General features: G+C 49.8%; 1 protein-coding gene across 1 annotated transcript in view; it reads right to left on the reverse strand.

Moving 5' to 3' along the window:
• aig1 (androgen-induced 1 (H. sapiens)) overlaps positions 1-23,573 on the reverse strand; it is a gene marked incomplete at its 5' end in the record, with an annotated part of 61,769 nt that extends 38,196 nt beyond the window's left edge. The window contains 5 exons of the mRNA XM_079255209.1: positions 13,737-13,903; positions 14,101-14,216; positions 21,068-21,169; positions 21,803-21,958; positions 23,433-23,573. Coding sequence (XP_079111335.1) covers positions 13,737-13,903; positions 14,101-14,216; positions 21,068-21,169; positions 21,803-21,958; positions 23,433-23,573 — 682 coding nt within the window. The remainder of the gene's footprint in view (positions 1-13,736; positions 13,904-14,100; positions 14,217-21,067; positions 21,170-21,802; positions 21,959-23,432) is intronic.
• Between the last annotated feature and the right edge of the window lie 278 nt (positions 23,574-23,851).

The raw sequence follows: 23,851 nt of genomic DNA on the forward strand, positions 1-23,851 counted from the left end.
TGGGTATCTGTGTGTATCTGAGTGTGTGCGTATCTGTGTGTATCTGAGCGTGTGCGTATCTGTGTGTATCTGAGTGTGTGCGTATCTGTGTGTATCTGAGTGTGTGCGTATCTGTGTGTACCTGAGTGTGTGCGTATCTGTGTGTACCTGAGTGTGTGCGTATCTGTGTGTATCTGAGTGTGTGCGTATCTGTGTGTATCCTGAGTGTGTGCGTATCTGTGTGTATCTGAGTGTGTGCGTATCTGTGTGTATCTGAGTGTGTGCGTATCTGTGTGTATCTGAGTGTGTGCGTATCTGTGTGTACCTGCACGTGTGTTGCGTATCTGTGTGTACCTGAGTGTGTGCGTATCTGTGTGTATCTGAGCGTGTGCGTATCTGTGTGTATCTGAGTGTGTGCGTATCTGTGTGTAACTGAGTGTGTGCGTATCTGTGTGTACCTGAGTGTGTGCGTATCTGTGTGTACCTGAGTGTGTGCGTATCTGTGTGTATCTGAGTGTGTGCGTATCTGTGTGTACCTGAGTGTGTGCGTATCTGTGTGTATCTGAGTGTGTGCGTATCTGTGTGTATCTGAGTGTGTGCGTATCTGTGTGTACCTGAGTGTGTGCGTATCTGTGTGTATCTGAGTGTGTGCGTATCTGTGTGTACCTGAGTGTGTGCGTATCTGTGTGTACCTGAGTGTGTGCGTATCTGTGTGTATCTGAGTGTGTGCGTATCTGTGTGTACCTGAGGTGTGTGTACCTGAGTGTGTGCGTATCTGTGTGTATCTGAGTGTGTGCGTATCTGTGTGTACCTGAGGTGTGTGTACCTGGTGTACTGAGCGTGTGTGTACCTGAGTGTGTGCGTATCTGTGTGTATCTGAGTGTGTGCGTATCTGTGTGTATCTGAGTGTGCTGTGTACCTGAGTGTGTGCGTATCTGTGTGTACCTGAGTGTGTGCGTATCTGTGTGTACCTGAGTGTGTGTGTATCTGTGTGTATCTGAGTGTGTGTGTACCTGAGTGTGTGCGTATCTGTGTGTACCTGAGTGTGTGTTGTACCTGAGTGTGTGCGTATCTGTGTGTACCTGAGTGTGTGCGTATCTGTGTGTATCTGAGTGTGTGTGTACCTGAGTGTGCCTGGTGCGTATCTGTGTGTACCTGAGTGTGTGCGTATCTGTGTGTACCTGAGCGTGTGTGTACCTGAGTGTGTGCGTATCTGTGTGTATCTGAGTGTGTGTGTACCTGAGTGTGTGCGTATCTGTGTGTACCTGAGTGTGTGCGTATCTGTGTGTATCTGAGTGTGTGCGTATCTGTGTGTATCTGAGTGTGTGCGTATCTGTGTGTATCTGAGTGTGTGTGTACCTGAGTGTGTGCGTATCTGTGTGTACCTGAGTGTGTGCGTATCTGTGTGTATCTGAGTGTGTGCGTATCTGTGTGTATCTGAGTGTGTGCGTATCTGTGTGTACCTGAGCGTGTGTGTACCTGAGTGTGTGCGTATCTGTGTGTATCTGAGTGTGTGTGTATCTGTGTGTATCTGAGTGTGTGTGTACCTGAGTGTGTGCGTATCTGTGTGTACCTGAGTGTGTGCGTATCTGTGTGTATCTGAGTGTGTGTGTACCTGAGTGTGTGCGTATCTGTGTGTATCTGAGTGTGTGCGTATCTGTGTGTACCTGAGTGTGTGCGTATCTGTGTGTATCTGAGTGTGTGCGTATCTGTGTGTACCTGAGTGTGTGCGTATCTGTGTGTACCTGAGTGTGTGCGTATCTGTGTGTACCTGAGTGTGTGCGTATCTGTGTGTACCTGAGTGTGTGTGTATCTGTGTGTACCTGAGTGTGTGCGTATCTGTGTGTATCTGAGTGTGTGCGTATCTGTGTGTATCTGAGTGTGTGTGTACCTGAGTGTGTGCGTATCTGTGTGTACCTGAGTGTGTGCGTATCTGTGTGTACCTGAGTGTGTGCGTATCTGTGTGTACCTGAGTGTGTGTGTACCTGAGTGTGTGCGTATCTGTGTGTACCTGAGTGTGTGCGTATCTGTGTGTACCTGAGTGTGTGTGTACCTGAGTGTGTGTGTACCTGAGTGTGTGCGTATCTGTGTGTATCTGAGTGTGTGTGTACCTGAGTGTGTGCGTATCTGTGTGTACCTGAGAGTGTGCGTATCTGTGTGTACCTGAGTGTGTGCGTATCTGTGTGTACCTGAGAGTGTGCGTATCTGTGTGTACCTGAGTGTGTGCGTATCTGTGTGTACCTGAGAGTGTGCGTATCTGTGTGTACCTGAGAGTGTGCGTATCTGTGTGTACCTGAGTGTGTGCGTATCTGTGTGTATCTGAGTGTGTGCGTATCTGTGTGTACCTGAGTGTGTGCGTATCTGTGTGTACCTGAGTGTGTGCGTATCTGTGTGTATCTGAGTGTGTGCGTATCTGTGTGTATCTGAGTGTGTGCGTATCTGTGTGTATCTGAGTGTGTGCGTATCTGTGTGTACCTGAGTGTGTGCGTATCTGTGTGTATCTGAGTGTGTGGGTATCTGTGTGTATCTGAGTGTGTGCGTATCTGTGTGTATCTGAGCGTGTGCGTATCTGTGTGTATCTGAGCGTGTGCGTATCTGTGTGTACCTGAGCGTGTGCGTATCTGTGTGTATCTGAGTGTGTGCGTATCTGTGTGTATCTGAGTGTGTGGGTATCTGTGTGTATGTGAGTGTGTGCGTATCTGTGTGTATCTGAGCGTGTGCGTATCTGTGTGTATCTGAGCGTGTGCGTATCTGTGTGTACCTGAGCGTGTGCGTATCTGTGTGTACCTGAGCGTGTGCGTATCTGTGTGTACCTGAGTGTGTGCGTATCTGTGTGTACCTGAGCGTGTGCGTATCTGTGTGTATCTGAGTGTGTGGGTATCTGTGTGTATCTGAGTGTGTGCGTATCTGTGTGTATCTGAGCGTGTGCGTATCTGTGTGTATCTGAGCGTGTGCGTATCTGTGTGTATCTGAGTGTGTGCGTATCTGTGTGTATCTGAGTGTGTGGGTATCTGTGTGTATGTGAGTGTGTGCGTATCTGTGTGTATCTGAGCGTGTGCGTATCTGTGTGTATCTGAGTGTGTGGGTATCTGTGTGTATCTGAGCGTGTGCGTATCTGTGTGTACCTGAGCGTGTGCGTATCTGTGTGTATCTGAGTGTGTGCGTATCTGTGTGTATCTGAGTGTGTGGGTATCTGTGTGTACCTGAGCGTGTGCGTATCTGTGTGTATCTGAGTGTGTGGGTATCTGTGTGTATCTGAGTGTGTGCGTATCTGTGTGTACCTGAGTGTGTGCGTATCTGTGTGTACCTGAGCGTGTGCGTATCTGTGTGTATCTGAGTGTGTGGGTATCTGTGTGTATCTGAGCGTGTGCGTATCTGTGTGTATCTGAGCGTGTGCGTATCTGTGTGTACCTGAGCGTGTGCGTATCTGTGTGTATCTGAGTGTGTGCGTATCTGTGTGTACCTGAGCGTGTGCGTATCTGTGTGTATCTGAGCGTGTGCGTATCTGTGTGTACCTGAGCGTGTGCGTATCTGTGTGTATCTGAGCGTGTGCGTATCTGTGTGTACCTGAGTGTGTGCGTATCTGTGTGTACCTGAGCGTGTGCGTATCTGTGTGTATCTGAGTGTGTGGGTATCTGTGTGTATCTGAGCGTGTGCGTATCTGTGTGTATCTGAGTGTGTGCGTATCTGTGTGTACCTGAGTGTGTGCGTATCTGTGTGTACCTGAGCGTGTGTGTACCTGAGTGTGTGCGTATCTGTGTGTATCTGAGTGTGTGTGTATCTGTGTGTATCTGAGTGTGTGCGTATCTGTGTGTATCTGAGTGTGTGTGTACCTGAGTGTGTGCGTATCTGTGTGTACCTGAGTGTGTGCGTATCTGTGTGTATCTGAGTGTGTGTGTACCTGAGTGTGTGCGTATCTGTGTGTATCTGAGTGTGTGGGTATCTGTGTGTACCTGAGTGTGTGGGTATCTGTGTGTATCTGAGTGTGTGCGTATCTGTGTGTATCTGAGTGTGTGCGTATCTGTGTGTATCTGAGTGTGTGCGTATCTGTGTGTATCTGAGTGTGTGTGTACCTGAGTGTGTGCGTATCTGTGTGTATCTGAGTGTGTGGGTATCTGTGTGTATCTGAGTGTGTGTGTACCTGAGTGTGTGCGTATCTGTGTGTATCTGAGTGTGTGGGTATCTGTGTGTATCTGAGTGTGTGCGTATCTGTGTGTATCTGAGTGTGTGCGTATCTGTGTGTATCTGAGCGTGTGCGTATCTGTGTGTATCTGAGTGTGTGCGTATCTGTGTGTACCTGAGTGTGTGCGTATCTGTGTGTATCTGAGCGTGTGCGTATCTGTGTGTACCTGAGCGTGTGCGTATCTGTGTGTATCTGAGTGTGTGCGTATCTGTGTGTATCTGAGTGTGTGCGTATCTGTGTGTACCTGAGTGTGTGCGTATCTGTGTGTATCTGAGTGTGTGGGTATCTGTGTGTACCTGAGCGTGTGCGTATCTGTGTGTATCTGAGTGTGTGCGTATCTGTGTGTATCTGAGCGTGTGCGTATCTGTGTGTATCTGAGTGTGTGCGTATCTGTGTGTATCTGAGTGTGTGCGTATCTGTGTGTATCTGAGTGTGTGCGTATCTGTGTGTATCTGAGTGTGTGCGTATCTGTGTGTATCTGAGTGTGTGCGTATCTGTGTGTATCTGAGTGTGTGCGTATCTGTGTGTATCTGAGTGTGTGCGTATCTGTGTGTACCTGAGTGTGTGCGTATCTGTGTGTATCTGAGTGTGTGCGTATCTGTGTGTATCTGAGCGTGTGGGTATCTGTGTGTACCTGAGCGTGTGCGTATCTGTGTGTATCTGAGTGTGTGCGTATCTGTGTGTATCTGAGTGTGTGCGTATCTGTGTGTATCTGAGTGTGTGCGTATCTGTGTGTATCTGAGTGTGTGCGTATCTGTGTGTACCTGAGTGTGTGCGTATCTGTGTGTACCTGAGTGTGTGCGTATCTGTGTGTACCTGAGTGTGTGCGTATCTGTGTGTACCTGAGTGTGTGCGTATCTGTGTGTATCTGAGTGTGTGCGTATCTGTGTGTACCTGAGTGTGTGCGTATCTGTGTGTACCTGAGTGTGTGCGTATCTGTGTGTACCTGAGTGTGTGCGTATCTGTGTGTATCTGAGTGTGTGCGTATCTGTGTGTATCTGAGTGTGTGCGTATCTGTGTGTACCTGAGTGTGTGCGTATCTGTGTGTACCTGAGTGTGTGCGTATCTGTGTGTATCTGAGTGTGTGCGTATCTGTGTGTACCTGAGTGTGTGCGTATCTGTGTGTATCTGAGTGTGTGCGTATCTGTGTGTACCTGAGTGTGTGCGTATCTGTGTGTATCTGAGTGTGTGCGTATCTGTGTGTACCTGAGTGTGTGCGTATCTGTGTGTACCTGAGTGTGTGCGTATCTGTGTGTACCTGAGTGTGTGCGTATCTGTGTGTATCTGAGTGTGTGCGTATCTGTGTGTACCTGAGCGTGTGCGTATCTGTGTGTACCTGAGTGTGTGCGTATCTGTGTGTACCTGAGTGTGTGCGTATCTGTGTGTACCTGAGTGTGTGCGTATCTGTGTGTACCTGAGTGTGTGCGTATCTGTGTGTACCTGAGTGTGTGCGTATCTGTGTGTACCTGAGTGTGTGCGTATCTGTGTGTACCTGAGTGTGTGCGTATCTGTGTGTACCTGAGTGTGTGCGTATCTGTGTGTATCTGAGTGTGTGCGTATCTGTGTGTACCTGAGCGTGTGCGTATCTGTGTGTACCTGAGTGTGTGCGTATCTGTGTGTACCTGAGTGTGTGCGTATCTGTGTGTACCTGAGTGTGTGCGTATCTGTGTGTACCTGAGTGTGTGCGTATCTGTGTGTACCTGAGTGTGTGCGTACCTGTGTGTACCTGAGTGTGTGCGTATCTGTGTGTACCTGAGTGTGTGCGTATCTGTGTGTATCTGAGTGTGTGCGTATCTGTGTGTACCTGAGTGTGTGCGTATCTGTGTGTATCTGAGCGTCTGCGTATCTGTGTGTATCTGAGTGTGTGTGTATCTGTGTGTATCTGAGTGTGTGTGTACCTGAGTGTATCTGAGTGTGTGTGTATCTGTGTGTATCTGAGTGTGTGTGTACCTGAGTGTATCTGAGCGTCTGCGTATCTGTGTGTATCTGAGTGTGTGTGTATCTGTGTGTATCTGAGTGTGTGTGTACCTGAGTGTGTGCGTATCTGTGTGTATCTGAGTGTGTGTGTATCTGTGTGTATCTGAGTGTGTGTGTACCTGAGTGTATCTGAGCGTCTGCGTATCTGTGTGTATCTGAGTGTGTGTGTATCTGTGTGTATCTGAGTGTGTGTGTACCTGAGTGTGTGCGTATCTGTGTGTACCTGAGTGTGTGCGTATCTGTGTGTATCTGAGTGTGTGCGTATCTGTGTGTACCTGAGTGTGTGCGTATCTGTGTGTATCTGAGCGTGTGCGTATCTGTGTGTACCTGAGTGTGTGCGTATCTGTGTGTATCTGAGCGTGTGCGTATCTGTGTGTACCTGAGTGTGTGCGTATCTGTGTGTACCTGAGCGTGTGCGTATCTGTGTGTATCTGAGTGTGTGCGTACCTGTGTGTACCTGAGCGTGTGCGTATCTGTGTGTACCTGAGTGTGTGTGTACCTGAGTGTGTGCGTATCTGTGTGTACCTGAGTGTGTGCGTATCTGTGTGTACCTGAGTGTGTGCGTATCTGTGTGTACCTGAGTGTGTGCGTATCTGTGTGTACCTGAGTGTGTGCGTATCTGTGTGTACCTGAGTGTGTGCGTATCTGTGTGTACCTGAGCGTGTGCGTATCTGTGTGTATCTGAGTGTGTGCGTATCTGTGTGTACCTGAGTGTGTGCGTATCTGTGTGTACCTGAGCGTGTGCGTATCTGTGTGTATCTGAGTGTGTGCGTATCTGTGTGTATCTGAGTGTGTGCGTATCTGTGTGTATCTGAGTGTGTGCGTATCTGTGTGTATCTGAGTGTGTGCGTATCTGTGTGTACCTGAGTGTGTGCGTATCTGTGTGTATCTGAGTGTGTGCGTATCTGTGTGTACCTGAGCGTGTGCGTATCTGTTTGTATCTGAGTGTGTGCGTATCTGTGTGTACCTGAGTGTGTGCGTATCTGTGTGTATCTGAGTGTGTGCGTATCTGTGTGTACCTGAGTGTGTGCGTATCTGTGTGTATCTGAGTGTGTGCGTATCTGTGTGTACCTGAGTGTGTGCGTATCTGTGTGTATCTGAGCGTGTGCGTATCTGTGTGTACCTGAGTGTGTGCGTATCTGTGTGTACCTGAGTGTGTGCGTATCTGTGTGTATCTGAGTGTGTGTGTACCTGAGTGTGTGCGTATCTGTGTGTATCTGAGTGTGTGCGTATCTGTGTGTACCTGAGTGTGTGCGTATCTGTGTGTATCTGAGTGTGTGTGTATCTGTGTGTATCTGAGTGTGTGCGTACCTGTGTGTGTGCGTATCTGTGTGTACCTGAGTGTGTGTGTACCTGAGTGTGTGTGTATCTGTGTGTACCTGAGTGTGTGCGTATCTGTGTGTACCTGAGTGTGTGCGTATCTGTGTGTACCTGAGTGTGTGCGTATCTGTGTGTACCTGAGTGTGTGCGTATCTGTGTGTATCTGAGTGTGTGCGTATCTGTGTGTACCTGAGTGTGTGCGTATCTGTGTGTACCTGAGTGTGTGCGTATCTGTGTGTACCTGAGTGTGTGCGTATCTGTGTGTACCTGAGTGTGTGCGTATCTGTGTGTACCTGAGTGTGTGCGTATCTGTGTGTACCTGAGTGTGTGCGTATCTGTGTGTACCTGAGTGTGTGCGTATCTGTGTGTACCTGAGTGTGTGCGTATCTGTGTGTACCTGAGTGTGTGCGTATCTGTGTGTACCTGAGTGTGTGCGTATCTGTGTGTACCTGAGTGTGTGCGTATCTGTGTGTACCTGAGTGTGTGCGTATCTGTGTGTACCTGAGTGTGTGCGTATCTGTGTGTACCTGAGTGTGTGCGTATCTGTGTGTACCTGAGTGTGTGCGTATCTGTGTGTACCTGAGTGTGTGCGTATCTGTGTGTATCTGAGTGTGTGCGTATCTGTGTGTACCTGAGCGTGTGCGTATCTGTGTGTATCTGAGCGTGTGCGTATCTGTGTGTACCTGAGTGTGTGCGTATCTGTGTGTACCTGAGCGTGTGCGTATCTGTGTGTATCTGAGCGTGTGCGTATCTGTGTGTATCTGAGTGTGTGCGTATCTGTGTGTATCTGAGTGTGTGCGTATCTGTGTGTATCTGAGTGTGTGCGTATCTGTGTGTATCTGAGTGTGTGCGTATCTGTGTGTATCTGAGTGTGTGCGTATCTGTGTGTACCTGAGCGTGTGCGTATCTGTGTGTATCTGAGTGTGTGCGTATCTGTGTGTACCTGAGTGTGTGCGTATCTGTGTGTATCTGAGTGTGTGCGTATCTGTGTGTACCTGAGTGTGTGCGTATCTGTGTGTATCTGAGTGTGTGCGTATCTGTGTGTACCTGAGTGTGTGCGTATCTGTGTGTATCTGAGTGTGTGCGTATCTGTGTGTACCTGAGTGTGTGCGTATCTGTGTGTACCTGAGTGTGTGCGTATCTGTGTGTATCTGAGTGTGTGTGTACCTGAGTGTGTGCGTATCTGTGTGTATCTGAGTGTGTGCGTATCTGTGTGTACCTGAGTGTGTGCGTATCTGTGTGTATCTGAGCGTGTGCGTATCTGTGTGTACCTGAGTGTGTGCGTATCTGTGTGTACCTGAGTGTGTGCGTATCTGTGTGTACCTGAGTGTGTGCGTATCTGTGTGTATCTGAGTGTGTGTGTACCTGAGTGTGTGCGTATCTGTGTGTATCTGAGTGTGTGCGTATCTGTGTGTACCTGAGTGTGTGCGTATCTGTGTGTATCTGAGCGTGTGCGTATCTGTGTGTATCTGAGTGTGTGCGTATCTGTGTGTATCTGAGTGTGTGCGTATCTGTGTGTACCTGAGTGTGTGCGTATCTGTGTGTATCTGAGTGTGTGCGTATCTGTGTGTATCTGAGCGTGTGTGTATCTGAGTGTGTGCGTATCTGTGTGTACCTGAGTGTGTGTGTATCTGTGTGTACCTGAGTGTGTGTGCACCTGAGTGTGTGCGTATCTGTGTGTATCTGAGTGTGTGCGTATCTGTGTGTACCTGAGTGTGTGCGTATCTGTGTGTATCTGAGTGTGTGCGTATCTGTGTGTATCTGAGCGTGTGCGTATCTGTGTGTATCTGAGTGTGTGCGTATCTGTGTGTACCTGAGTGTGTGCGTATCTGTGTGTATCTGAGTGTGTGCGTATCTGTGTGTATCTGAGTGTGTGCGTATCTGTGTGTATCTGAGTGTGTGCGTATCTGTGTGTATCTGAGTGTGTGCGTATCTGTGTGTATCTGAGTGTGTGCGTATCTGTGTGTACCTGAGTGTGTGCGTATCTGTGTGTATCTGAGCGTGTGCGTATCTGTGTGTATCTGAGCGTGTGCGTATCTGTGTGTATCTGAGTGTGTGCGTATCTGTGTGTACCTGAGTGTGTGTGTATCTGTGTGTACCTGAGTGTGTGTGCACCTGAGTGTGTGCGTATCTGTGTGTATCTGAGTGTGTGCGTATCTGTGTGTACCTGAGTGTGTGCGTATCTGTGTGTATCTGAGTGTGTGCGTATCTGTGTGTACCTGAGTGTGTGCGTATCTGTGTGTATCTGAGAGTGTGCGTATCTGTGTGTACCTGAGTGTGTGCGTATCTGTGTGTATCTGAGTGTGTGCGTATCTGTGTGTATCTGAGTGTGTGCGTATCTGTGTGTATCTGAGCGTGTGCGTATCTGTGTGTACCTGAGTGTGTGCGTATCTGTGTGTACCTGAGTGTGTGCGTATCTGTGTGTACCTGAGTGTGTGCGTATCTGTGTGTATCTGAGCGTGTGCGTATCTGTGTGTATCTGAGTGTGTGCGTATCTGTGTGTATCTGAGTGTGTGCGTATCTGTGTGTACCTGAGTGTGTGTACCTGAGTGTGTGCGTATCTGTGTGTACCTGAGTGTGTGCGTATCTGTGTGTATCTGAGCGTGTGCGTATCTGTGTGTATCTGAGTGTGTGCGTATCTGTGTGTATCTGAGTGTGTGCGTATCTGTGTGTACCTGAGTGTGTGCGTATCTGTGTGTATCTGAGTGTGTGCGTATCTGTGTGTATCTGAGCGTGTGCGTATCTGTGTGTATCTGAGTGTGTGCGTATCTGTGTGTATCTGAGTGTGTGCGTATCTGTGTGTATCTGAGCGTGTGCGTATCTGTGTGTACCTGAGTGTGTGCGTATCTGTGTGTATCTGAGTGTGTGCGTATCTGTGTGTATCTGAGTGTGTGCGTATCTGTGTGTATCTGAGCGTGTGCGTATCTGTGTGTATCTGAGTGTGTGCGTATCTGTGTGTATCTGAGTGTGTGCGTATCTGTGTGTATCTGAGTGTGTGCGTATCTGTGTGTATCTGAGCGTGTGCGTATCTGTGTGTATCTGAGTGTGTGCGTATCTGTGTGTATCTGAGTGTGTGCGTATCTGTGTGTATCTGAGTGTGTGCGTATCTGTGTGTATCTGAGCGTGTGCGTATCTGTGTGTACCTGAGAGTGTGCGTATCTGTGTGTACCTGAGTGTGTGCGTATCTGTGTGTATCTGAGTGTGTGCGTATCTGTGTGTATCTGAGCGTGTGCGTATCTGTGTGTATCTGAGTGTGTGCGTATCTGTGTGTATCTGAGCGTGTGCGTATCTGTGTGTATCTGAGTGTGTGCGTATCTGTGTGTATCTGAGTGTGTGCGTATCTGTGTGTATCTGAGCGTGTGCGTATCTGTGTGTACCTGAGAGTGTGCGTATCTGTGTGTATCTGAGTGTGTGCGTATCTGTGTGTATCTGAGTGTGTGCGTATCTGTGTGTATCTGAGCGTGTGCGTATCTGTGTGTATCTGAGCGTGTGCGTATCTGTGTGTATCTGAGAGTGTGCGTATCTGTGTGTACCTGAGTGTGTGCGTATCTGTGTGTATCTGAGCGTGTGCGTATCTGTGTGTATCTGAGAGTGTGCGTATCTGTGTGTATCTGAGCGTGTGTGTATCTGTGTGTATCTGAGCGTGTGCGTATCTGTGTGTATCTGAGTGTGTGCGTATCTGTGTGTACCTGAGTGTGTGCGTATCTGTGTGTATCTGAGAGTGTGCGTATCTGTGTGTATCTGAGTGTGTGCGTATCTGTGTGTATCTGAGAGTGTGCGTATCTGTGTGTACCTGAGTGTGTGCGTATCTGTGTGTATCTGAGCGTGTGCGTATCTGTGTGTATCTGAGAGTGTGCGTATCTGTGTGTACCTGAGTGTGTGCGTATCTGTGTGTATCTGAGAGTGTGCGTATCTGTGTGTACCTGAGTGTGTGCGTATCTGTGTGTATCTGAGCGTGTGCGTATCTGTGTGTATCTGAGCGTGTGCGTATCTGTGTGTACCTGAGTGTGTGCGTATCTGTGTGTATCTGAGTGTGTGCGTATCTGTGTGTACCTGAGTGTGTGCGTATCTGTGTGTATCTGAGTGTGTGCGTATCTGTGTGTATCTGAGTGTGTGCGTATCTGTGTGTATCTGAGCGTGTGCGTATCTGTGTGTATCTGAGCGTGTGCGTATCTGTGTGTATCTGAGCGTGTGCGTATCTGTGTGTATCTGAGCGTGTGCGTATCTGTGTGTATCTGAGCGTGTGCGTATCTGTGTGTATGTGAGCGTGTGTGTACCTGAGTGTGTGCGTATCTGTGTGTATCTGAGTGTGTGCGTATCTGTGTGTATCTGAGTGTGTGCGTATCTGTGTGTATCTGAGTGTGTGCGTATCTGTGTGTATCTGAGTGTGTGCGTATCTGTGTAAATCTGAGTGTGTGCGTATCTGTGTGTATCTGAGAGTGTGCGTATCTGTGTGTACCTGAGTGTGTGCGTATCTGTGTGTACCTGAGTGTGTGCGTATCTGTGTGTACCTGAGTGTGTGCGTATCTGTGTGTATCTGAGTGTGTGCGTATCTGTGTGTATCTGAGTGTGTGCGTATCTGTGTGTACCTGAGTGTGTGCGTATCTGTGTGTACCTGAGTGTGTGCGTATCTGTGTGTATCTGAGTGTGTGCGTATCTGTGTGTACCTGAGTGTGTGCGTATCTGTGTGTACCTGAGTGTGTGCGTATCTGTGTGTACCTGAGTGTGTGCGTATCTGTGTGTATCTGAGTGTGTGCGTATCTGTGTGTATCTGAGTGTGTGCGTATCTGTGTGTACCTGAGTGTGTGCGTATCTGTGTGTATCTGAGCGTGTGCGTATCTGTGTGTACCTGAGTGTGTGCGTATCTGTGTGTACCTGAGTGTGTGCGTATCTGTGTGTATCTGAGCGTGTGCGTATCTGTGTGTATCTGAGTGTGTGCGTATCTGTGTGTATCTGAGTGTGTGCGTATCTGTGTGTATCTGAGTGTGTGCGTATCTGTGTGTACCTGAGCGTGTGCGTATCTGTGTGTACCTGAGTGTGTGCGTACCTGTGTGTATCTGAGTGTGTGCGTATCTGTGTGTACCTGAGTGTGTGTGTATCTGTGTGTATCTGAGTGTGTGCGTATCTGTGTGTACCTGAGTGTGTGCGTATCTGTGTGTACCTGAGTGTGTGCGTATCTGTGTGTATCTGAGTGTGTGCGTATCTGTGTGTACCTGAGTGTGTGCGTATCTGTGTGTACCTGAGTGTGTGCGTATCTGTGTGTACCTGAGTGTGTGCGTATCTGTGTGTACCTGAGTGTGTGCGTATCTGTGTGTACCTGAGTGTGTGCGTATCTGTGTGTACCTGAGTGTGTGCGTATCTGTGTGTACCTGAGTGTGTGCGTATCTGTGTGTACCTGAGTGTGTGCGTATCTGTGTGTACCTGAGTGTGTGCGTATCTGTGTGTATCTGAGCGTGTGCGTATCTGTGTGTATCTGAGTGTGTGCGTATCTGTGTGTATCTGAGCGTGTGCGTATCTGTGTGTATCTGAGTGTGTGCGTATCTGTGTGTATCTGAGTGTGTGCGTATCTGTGTGTATCTGAGTGTGTGCGTATCTGTGTGTATCTGAGTGTGTGCGTATCTGTGTGTATCTGAGTGTGTGCGTATCTGTGTGTATCTGAGTGTGTGCGTATCTGTGTGTATCTGAGTGTGTGCGTATCTGTGTGTATCTGAGTGTGTGTGTACCTGAGTGTGTGCGTATCTGTGTGTATCTGAGCGTGTGCGTATCTGTGTGTATCTGAGTGTGTGTGTACCTGAGTGTGTGCGTATCTGTGTGTATCTGAGCGTGTGCGTATCTGTGTGTATCTGAGTGTGTGCGTATCTGTGTGTATCTGAGCGTGTGCGTATCTGTGTGTATCTGAGTGTGTGCGTATCTGTGTGTATCTGAGTGTGTGCGTATCTGTGTGTACCTGAGTGTGTGTGTATCTGAGTGTGTGCGTATCTGTGTGCATCTGAGTGTGTGCGTATCTGTGTGTATCTGAGTGTGTGCGTATCTGTGTGTATCTGAGTGTGTGCGTATCTGTGTGTATCTGAGTGTGTGCGTATCTGTGTGTATCTGAGTGTGTGTGTACCTGAGTGTGTGCGTATCTGTGTGTACCTGAGTGTGTGCGTATCTGTGTGTATCTGAGTGTGTGCGTATCTGTGTGTACCTGTGCATACGTGCGTACCTGTGCATACGTGCGTACCTGTGCATACGTGCGTACCTGTGCATACGTGCGTACCTGTGCATACGTGCGTACCTGTGCGTGGCGTGTCCCAGATGTAGGTGTTCAGGACGTCTCCGAGGATGTAGAGGATGCAGAGGACCGCGGTCATGGCACTGAAGAAAAGAACCCGGGCGAGCGGCATGATTTGTTCCAGTACCGGGTACACCCACACACCTGTTACCTGGTGAACCCAACACGTCCTAGGGGTGCGCGCACGTGCACGCGCGCGCACACACACACACACACACACACACACACACACACACACACAGTGTTGCAGCTGTGATTTTATCCGCCTGTTTAAATCATTTGATCTTTTTCTTCTGAACTAAAATCAGAAGTAAATATGTTAGTCAGAAAATCAGTGGGAACTCTGCAGGTTATTCCAGGGATTTACCAGAGAATGTATCCCACTCCGAAGCAGCACACAGCAGCCACACCCCACCACCTCCGGGGATACCTGTGCTGCGTGGTCCGCATCTCGATAACGACGAAGGGGAGGACGGTGGTGTGCTGGGGAGACGCAAACAGGACACTTTGTCAGGAAAATCGTGAAGCAACAAACAAATGTTTTAGTTTGATCAGGCTGCTGATGCTGCCATCTAGTGGCTGTTCACAGAACATCAGCCATTCGTCCATTAATTCATCCATCCATCCCTTCATTCATTCATCTATCCATACATCCCTCTGTCCATCCATCCATCCGTTCATCTGTCCATCCATCCATCCGTTCATCTGTCCATCCATCCATCCCTTCATCTGTCCATCCATCCATCCGTTCATCTGTCCATCCATCCATCCGTTCATCTGTCCATCCATCCATCCGTTCATCTGTCCATCCATCCATCCCTTCATCTGTCCATCCATCCATCCGTTCATCTGTCCATCCATCCATCCGTTCATCTGTCCATCCATCCATCCCTTCATCTGTCCATCCATCCATCCCTTCATCTGTCCATCCATCCATCCCTTCATCTGTCCATCCATCCATCCGTTCATCTGTCCATCCATCCATCCGTTCATCTGTCCATCCATCCATCCCTTCATCTGTCCGTCCATCCATCCATCCCTTCATCTGTCCATCCATCCATCCATCCCTTCATCTGTCCATCCATCCATCCCTTCATCTGTCCATCCATCCATCCCTTCATCTGTCCATCCATCCATCCGTTCATCTGTCCATCCATCCATCCGTTCATCTGTCCATCCATCCATCCCTTCATCTGTCCATCCATCCATCCCTTCATCTGTCCATCCATCCATCCCTTCATCTGTCCATCCATCCATCCCTTCATCTGTCCATCCATCCATCCGTTCATCTGTCCATCCATCCATCCCTTCATCTGTCCATCCATCCATCCCTTCATCTGTCCATCCATCCATCCGTTCATCTGTCCATCCGTCCATCCATCCATCCATCCGTTCATCTGTCCATCCATCCATCCCTTCATCTGTCCATCCATCCATCCCTTCATCTGTCCATCCATCCATCCATCCATCCGTTCATCTGTCCATCCATCCATCCCTTCATCTGTCCATCCATCCATCCCTTCATCTGTCCATCCATCCATCCGTTCATCTGTCCATCCATCCATCCGTTCATCTGTCCATCCGTCCATCCATCCATCCATCCGTTCATCTGTCCATCCATCCATCCCTTCATCTGTCCATCCATCCATCCCTTCATCTGTCCATCCATCCATACATCCCTCTGTCCATCCATCCATCCGTTCATCTGTCCATCCATCCATCCGTTCATCTGTCCATCCATCCATCCGTTCATCTGTCCATCCCTTCATCTGTCCATCCATCCATCCCTTCATTCGTTCATCTGTCCATCCATCCATCCCTTCATCTGTCCATCCATCCATCCCTTCATCTGTCCATCCATCCATCCGTTCATCTGTCCATCCATCCGTCTGTCCATCCATCCATCCGTTCATCTGTCCATCCATCCATCCATCCATCCCTTCATCTGTCCATCCATCCATCCGTTCATCTGTCCATCCATCCATCCGTTCATCTGTCCATCCATCCCTTCATCTGTCCATCCATCCATCCGTTCATCTGTCCATCCATCCATCCCTTCATCTGTCCATCCATCCATCCATCCCTTCATCTGTCCATCCATCCATCCATCCCTTCATCTGTCCATCCATCCATCCATCCCTTCATCTGTCCATCCATCCATCCTCCATCCATCCATCCGTTCATCTGTCCATCCTCCATCCATCCATCCGTTCATCTGTCCATCCATCCATCCATCCGTTCATCTGTCCATCCTCCATCCATCCATCCGTTCATCTGTCCATCCCTTCATCCGTTCATCTGTCCATCCTCCATCCATCCATCCGTTCATCTGTCCATCCATCCATCCCTTCATCTGTCCATCCATCCATCCCTTCATCTGTCCATCCATCCATCCCTTCATCCGTTCATCTGTCCATCCATCCATCCGTTCATCCATCCGTTCATCCCTTCATCTGTCCATCCACCCGTCCGTTCATCTGTCCTTCCATCCATCCCTTCATCTGTCCATCCATCCATCCGTTCATCTGTCCATCCATCCATCCGTTCATCTGTCCATCCATCCATCCGTTCATCTGTCCATCCTCCATCCATCCATCCGTTCATCTGTCCATCCATCCATCCCTTCATCCGTTCATCTGTCCATCCCTTCATCCGTTCATCTCCATCCACCCGTCCATTCATCTGTCCTTCCATCCATCCCTTCATTCGTTCATCTGTCCATCCATCCATCCCTTCATCCCTTCATCTGTCCATCCATCCATCCCTTCATCTGTTCATCTGTCCATCCACCCGTCCGTTCATCTGTCTATCCATCCATCCCTTCATCCGTTCAACTGTCTATCCATCCATCCCTTCATCCGTTCATCTGTCCATCCATCCATCCCTTCATTCGTTCATCTGTCCATCCACCCGTCCGTTCATCTGTCCATCCATCCATCCCTTCATTCGTTCATCCATCCATCCACCCGTCCGTTCATCTGTCCATCCATCCATCCCTTCATCCGTTCATCTGTCCATCCCTTCATCCCTTCATCTGTCCATCCATCCATCCCTTCATCTGTCTATCCATCCATCCCTTCATCCGTTCATCTGTCCATCCATCCATCCCTTCATTCGTTCATCTGTCCATCCATCCATCCCTTCATTCGTTCATCTGTCCATCCATCCATCCCTTCATTCGTTCATCTGTCCATCCATCCATCCCTTCATTCGTTCATCTGTCCATCCATCCATCCCTTCATTCGTTCATCTGTCCATCCACCCGTCCGTTCATCTGTCCATCCATCCATCCCTTCATCCGTTCATCTGTCCATCCATCCATCCGTTCATCTGTCCATCCCTTCATCCGTTCATCTGTCCATCCACCCGTCCCTTCATCTGTCCATCCACCCGTCCGTTCATCTGTCCATCCGTCCATCCCTTCATCCGTTCATCTGTCCATCCCTTCATCCGTTCATCTGTCCATCCATCCATCCTTTCATCTGTCCATCCACCCGTCCCTTCATCTGTCCATCCACCTGTCCGTTCATCTGTCCATCCATCCATCCCTTCATCTGTCCATCCATCCATCCCTTCATCCGTTCATCTGTCCATCCATCCATCCGTTCATCTGTCCATCCACCCGTCCGTTCATCTGTCCATCCACCCGTCCGTTCATCTGTCCATCCATCCATCCGTTCATCTGTCCATCCATCCATCCATCCCTTCATTCGTTCATCTGTCCATCCATCCATCCGTTCATCTGTCCATCCATCCATCGGTCCGTTCATCTGTCCATCCATCCATCCCTTCATCCGTTCATCTGTCCATCCATCCATCCGTTCATCTGTCCATCCATCCATCCCTTCATCTGTCCATCTATCCATCCGTTCATCTGTCCATCCACCCGTCCGTTCATCTGTCCATCCACCCGTCCGTTCATCCGTTCATCTGTCCATCCATCCATCCGTTCATCTGTCCATCCACCCGTCCCTTCATCTGTCCATCCACCCGTCCCTTCATCTGTCCATCCATCCATCCGTTCATCTGTCCATCCATCCATCCATCCCTTCATTCGTTCATCTGTCCATCCATCCATCCGTTCATCTGTCCATCCATCCATCGGTCCGTTCATCTGTCCATCCATCCATCCCTTCATTCGTTCATCTGTCCATCCATCCATCCGTTCATCTGTCCATCCATCCATCCGTTCATCTGTCCATCCATCCATCGGTCCGTTCATCTGTCCATCCATGCATCCCTTCATTCGTTCATCTGTCCATCCATCCATCCATCCATTCATCTGTCCATCCATCCATCCCTTCATCTGTCCATCCATCCATCCCTTCATCTGTCCATCCATCCATCCGTTCATCTGTCCATCCACCCGTCCATTCATCTGTCCATCCACCCGTCCATTCATCTGTCCATCCATCCATCCGTTCATCTGTCCATCCATCCATCCATCCATCCCTTCATCTGTCCATCCATCCATCCGTTCATCTGTCCATCCATCCATCCCTTCATCTGTCCATCCATCCATCCCTTCATCTGTCCATCCATCCATCCCTTCATCTGTCCATCCATCCATCCATCCCTTCATCTGTCCATCCATCCATCCATCCCTTCATCTGTCCATCCATCCATCCCTTCATTCGTTCATCTGTCCATCCATCCATCCGTTCATCTGTCCATCCATCCATCCCTTCATCTGTCCATCCATCCATCCGTTCATCTGTCCATCCACCCGTCCATTCATCTGTCCATCCATCCATCCGTTCATCTGTCCATCCATCCATCCATCCATCCCTTCATCTGTCCATCCATCCATCCGTTCATCTGTCCATCCATCCATCCCTTCATCTGTCCATCCATCCATCCCTTCATCTGTCCATCCATCCATCCATCCCTTCATCTGTCCATCCATCCATCCATCCGTTCATCTGTCCATCCTCCATCCGTTCATCTGTCCATCCATCCATCCATCCGTTCATCTGTCCATCCTACATCCATCCATCCGTTCATCTGTCCATCCATCCATCCCTTCATCCGTTCATCTGTCCATCCCTTCATCCGTTCATCTGTCCATCCTCCATCCATCCATCCGTTCATCTGTCCATCCATCCATCCCTTCATCTGTCCATCCATCCATCCCTTCATCCGTTCATCTGTCCATCCATCCATCCGTTCATCCATCCGTTCATCCCTTCATCTGTCCATCCATCCATCCGTTCATCTGTCCATCCATCCATCCGTTCATCTGTCCATCCTCCATCCATCCATCCGTTCATCTGTCCATCCATCCATCCCTTCATCCGTTCATCTGTCCATCCCTTCATCCGTTCATCTGTCCATCCACCCGTCCCTTCATTCGTTCATCTGTCCATCCATCCATCCCTTCATTCGTTCATCTGTCCATCCATCCATCCCTTCATCTGTCCATCCATCCATCCCTTCATCTGTTCATCTGTCCATCCACCCGTCCGTTCTTCTGTCTATCCATCCATCCCTTCATTCGTTCATCTGTCCATCCATCCATCCCTTCATCCGTTCATCTGTCCATCCATCCATCCCTTCATTCGTTCATCTGTCCATCCACCCGTCCGTTCATCTGTCCATCCATCCATCCCTTCATTCGTTCATCCATCCATCCACCCGTCCGTTCATCTGTCCATCCATCCATCCCTTCATCCGTTCATCTGTCCATCCCTTCATCCCTTCATCTGTCCATCCATCCATCCCTTCATCTGTCTATCCATCCATCCCTTCATCTGTCCATCCATCCATCCCTTCATTCGTTCATCTGTCCATCCATCCATCCCTTCATTCGTTCATCTGTCCATCCACCCGTCCGTTCATCTGTCCATCCATCCATCCCTTCATCCGTTCATCTGTCCATCCATCCATCCCTTCATTCGTTCATCTGTCCATCCACCCGTCCGTTCATCTGTCCATCCATCCATCCCTTCATTCGTTCATCTGTCCATCCACCCGTCCCTTCATCTGTCCATCCATCCATCCGTTCATCTGTCCATCCACCCGTCCCTTCATCTGTCCATCCACCCGTCCCTTCATCTGTCCATCCACCCGTCCGTTCATCTGTCCATCTGTCCATCCCTTCATCCGTTCATCTGTCCATCCATCCATCCGTTCATCTGTCCATCCATCCATCCCTTCATCTGTCCATCTATCCATCCGTTCATCTGTCCATCCACCCGTCCCTTCATCTGTCCATCCACCTGTCCGTTCATCTGTCCATCCATCCATCCCTTCATCCGTTCATCTGTCCATCCATCCATCCGTTCATCTGTCCATCCACCCGTCCGTTCATCTGTCCATCCACCCGTCCGTTCATCTGTCCATCCACCCGTCCGTTCATCCGTTCATCTGTCCATCCATCCATCCGTTCATCTGTCCATCCACCCGTCCCTTCATCTGTCCATCCACCCGTCCCTTCATCTGTCCATCCATCCATCTGTTCATCTGTCCATCCATCCATCCATCCCTTCATTCGTTCATCTGTCCATCCATCCATCCGTTCATCTGTCCATCCATCCATCGGTCCGTTCATCTGTCCATCCATCCATCCCTTCATTCGTTCATCTGTCCATCCATCCATCCGTTCATCTGTCCATCCATCCATCCGTTCATCTGTCCATCCATCCATCGGTCCGTTCATCTGTCCATCCATCCATCCCTTCATTCGTTCATCTGTCCATCCATCCATCCATTCATCTGTCCATCCACCCGTCCGTTCATCTGTCCATCCATCCATCCCTTCATTCGTTCATCTGTCCATCCACCCGTCCATTCATCTGTCCATCCATCCATCCCTTCATTCGTTCATCTGTCCATCCATCCATCCGTTCATCTGTCCATCCATCCATCCCTTCATCCGTTCATCTGTCCATCCATCCATCCCTTCATTCGTTCATCTGTCCATCCACCCGTCCGTTCATCTGTCCATCCATCCGTCCCTTCATCCGTTCATCTGTCCATCCATCCATCGGTTCATCTGTCCATCCACCCGTCCCTTCATCTGTCCATCCATCCATCCCTTCATTCGTTCATCTGTCCATCCATCCATCCATTCATCTGTCCATCCACCCGTCCCTTCATCTGTCCATCCATCCATCCCTTCATCTGTCCATCCATCCATCCGTTCATCTGTCCATCCATCCATCCGTTCATCTGTCCATCCACCCGTCCCTTCATCTGTCCATCCATCCATCCGTTCATCTGTCCATCCATCCATCGGTCCGTTCATCTGTCCATCCATCCGTCTTCCCGTCTGTCCATCCATGCATCCACCCGTCCATCCATCAGAAGGACCTTATGGTAGTTGTGGGTCTCACCATGCCATGGTTCAGCCACTGTGGGATGAAGTTATCCAGCAGTTTTGGGTAGACCAGTTCTCTGTCGTAGACATACAGAGTCCAGAAGGTGAACACCACAAACTGGAAAGAGACAAACGTGAACCAACATAAGATCATCAACAAAGATGTTGTGTCTCACCAAACCAGAACTGTTTTCCTCAGGAGAAGGTCAACATGGTGAAACTGACATTTTATGTCCTGATGGAAAATATGCAGCAACATGTGGACGATCTTGCACTGGTTTAACTGGAATAGGAACAGAACTGGTTTGTGTTCATTTGCGAGAGTAACTGGTTTATCTGGAACATCATGAAAGCAGAAATCCAACAACAAGGTCCAGGACTTTAGAGCGGCTGGTTACCTCACTTCCCAGACATTACAGACAGAGGAGATGCTAACTATGCTAAAAATCAGATTCCATTTCCCATCAGATGATAAAAATGTCTGTTTTATCATAAAACATAATCTTCATCTTCTTCTGGGACAAAAAGATCAATAAAATTCTGTTTTTTGTTTTGATAATCAGAGAAAACATGTTTAGATTTCAGTTTATGAAAAAGTTGAACAACTGGATTCTGGATGATGTTTGAGTGAAAAACAACCAGAAGAAACTGGAACATTAAAGAACCAAGTTCTGTTGTCGGAGGATGATTAGGGAGAAGAGGAGCAGGATGGTGAAGGCTTCATCCTGACAGGAAGCCGGGAGGAACTCACTGCTCCGACAGGGAAAGCCAGGACCGCCATCATCCAGTCTCTCAGACCAATCAGCTTCTTCAGCTGCTGTTCCTGCTCCCGGCTGCCCCCCCCCTTCGTCAGCAGACTGGACACGTCGATGAGGACGCAGAGTCCGAAGAACACCGTCTGGATCACCTGGACAGAAGAAGAGACACTTTATTTATAAAGTAATGGAACACAACGCCAACAAAGTGCTGAAGAAGGCCGCCAAACGTGGAAGCCGATAACAGTGAAACTAAAAGAAATAAAAACATTAAGCAAGAAAGTTTCGTTGTGCCGGTATGATGACGACCCGGCGGGTTCCAGTCTCCCGCCTGTTCTCCGTCCCGCCCGGCGGGTTCCAGTCTCCCGCCTGTTCTCCGTCCCGCCCGGCGGGTTCCAGTCCCCCGCCTGTTCTCCGTCCCGCCCGGCGGGTTCCAGTCTCCCGCCAGTTCTCCGTCCCGCCCGGCGGGTTCCAGTCTCCCGCCTGTTCTCCGTCCCGCCCGGCGGGTTCCAGTCTCCCGCCTGTTCTCCGTCCCGCCCGGCGGGTTCCAGTCTCCCGCCTGTTCTCCGTCCCGCCCGGCGGGTTCCAGTCCCCCGCCTGTTCTCCGTCCCGCCCGGCGGGTTCCAGTCCCCCGCCTGTTCTCCGTCCCGCCCGGCGGGTTCCAGTCCCCCGCCTGTTCTCCGTCCCGCCCGGCGGGTTCCAGTCCCCCGCCTGTTCTCCGTCCCGCCCGGCGGGTTCCAGTCTCCCGCCTGTTCTCCGTCCCGCCCGGCGGGTTCCAGTCCCCCGCCTGTTCTCCGTCCCGCCCGGCGGGTTCCAGTCCCCCGCCTGTTCTCCGTCCCGCCCGGCGGGTTCCAGTCCCCCGCCTGTTCTCCGTCCCGCCCGGCGGGTTCCAGTCTCCCGCCTGTTCTCCGTCCCGCCCGGCGGGTTCCAGTCTCCCGCCTGTTCTCCGTCCCGCCCGGCGGGTTCCAGTCTCCCGCCTGTTCTCCGTCCCGCCCAAACTAGTAGCCGCAAAACATGGAGAGTAAATGCAGTAACATGGATGGAGACAGACAAGACCAGGTCCTGCAGCAGGATGAATGACCAGAACATTCCATCATGTGTGATGAAGACAGCGAAGAGGACAAATAGTCAGATGTTAACATTTTCCTTCTGGTTTTTTCATCCTCCGCATCATCATCATCATCATCATCATCATCATCCTCCTCCTCCGCATCATCATCATCATCATCATCATCCTCCGCATCATCATCATCATCATCATCCTCCGCATCATCATCATCATCATCATCATCATCATCATCCTCCGCATCATCATCATCATCATCATCCTCCGCAGCATCATCATCATCATCCTCCGCATCATCATCATCATCATCATCCTCCGCAGCATCATCATCATCATCATCATTAATCCATCATCACCATCAACAACAATTCTCCAGCTGGATGATTCCTATGTGTGTGTGTGTGTGTGAGAGAGAGAGAGAGGGATTTTCCTTCACACACACACACCTGCAGAGAATATTTGTGATCAAATGTCTAGAACCTGATCAGTACCAATCGGAAGTAGCTCTCCGTGATCCGGCAGCTCGCGCGGCTCCACGTGCTGCTGGATCCGGTTCTCACCAGGTCGATGAAGGTGAGGAACTTCCAGCTGCCTCCGTAGGTCTGGTGCGCCGGCATGTCCAGCGCTTTGTAGTGGCAGAGGATGGACATGTAGGACAGCAGGATGGCGACCCGGAGGACCTGCGACGGGATCAGCGCCATGATGTCTCCTCGGTAATCTGATTACTTCCTGTGCTCTCTGCGCACCTTGCTGATGTCTCCGTCCTCTCTGGATCCTGCTTCCGTGTTGTGGTGATGATGTAAGGGGGGGCTTCCTGTTAAATGGATCTGCTTTACCGTATGCTGCTGCTGTTTTCACTGCATTATAGAAACTATGTCCATAAGACTCATTTATTTACTAGTGAGCTAACAGGTGAGCTAACAGCTAGGCTCACGGGTGAGCCCACAGCTAGCCTATCAGGTGAGCCCACAGCTAGCCT

This window comes from Telmatherina bonti, assembly GCF_933228915.1.
Source record: "Telmatherina bonti genome assembly, chromosome: 16".
Taxonomy (NCBI): Eukaryota; Metazoa; Chordata; class Actinopteri; order Atheriniformes; family Telmatherinidae; genus Telmatherina; species Telmatherina bonti.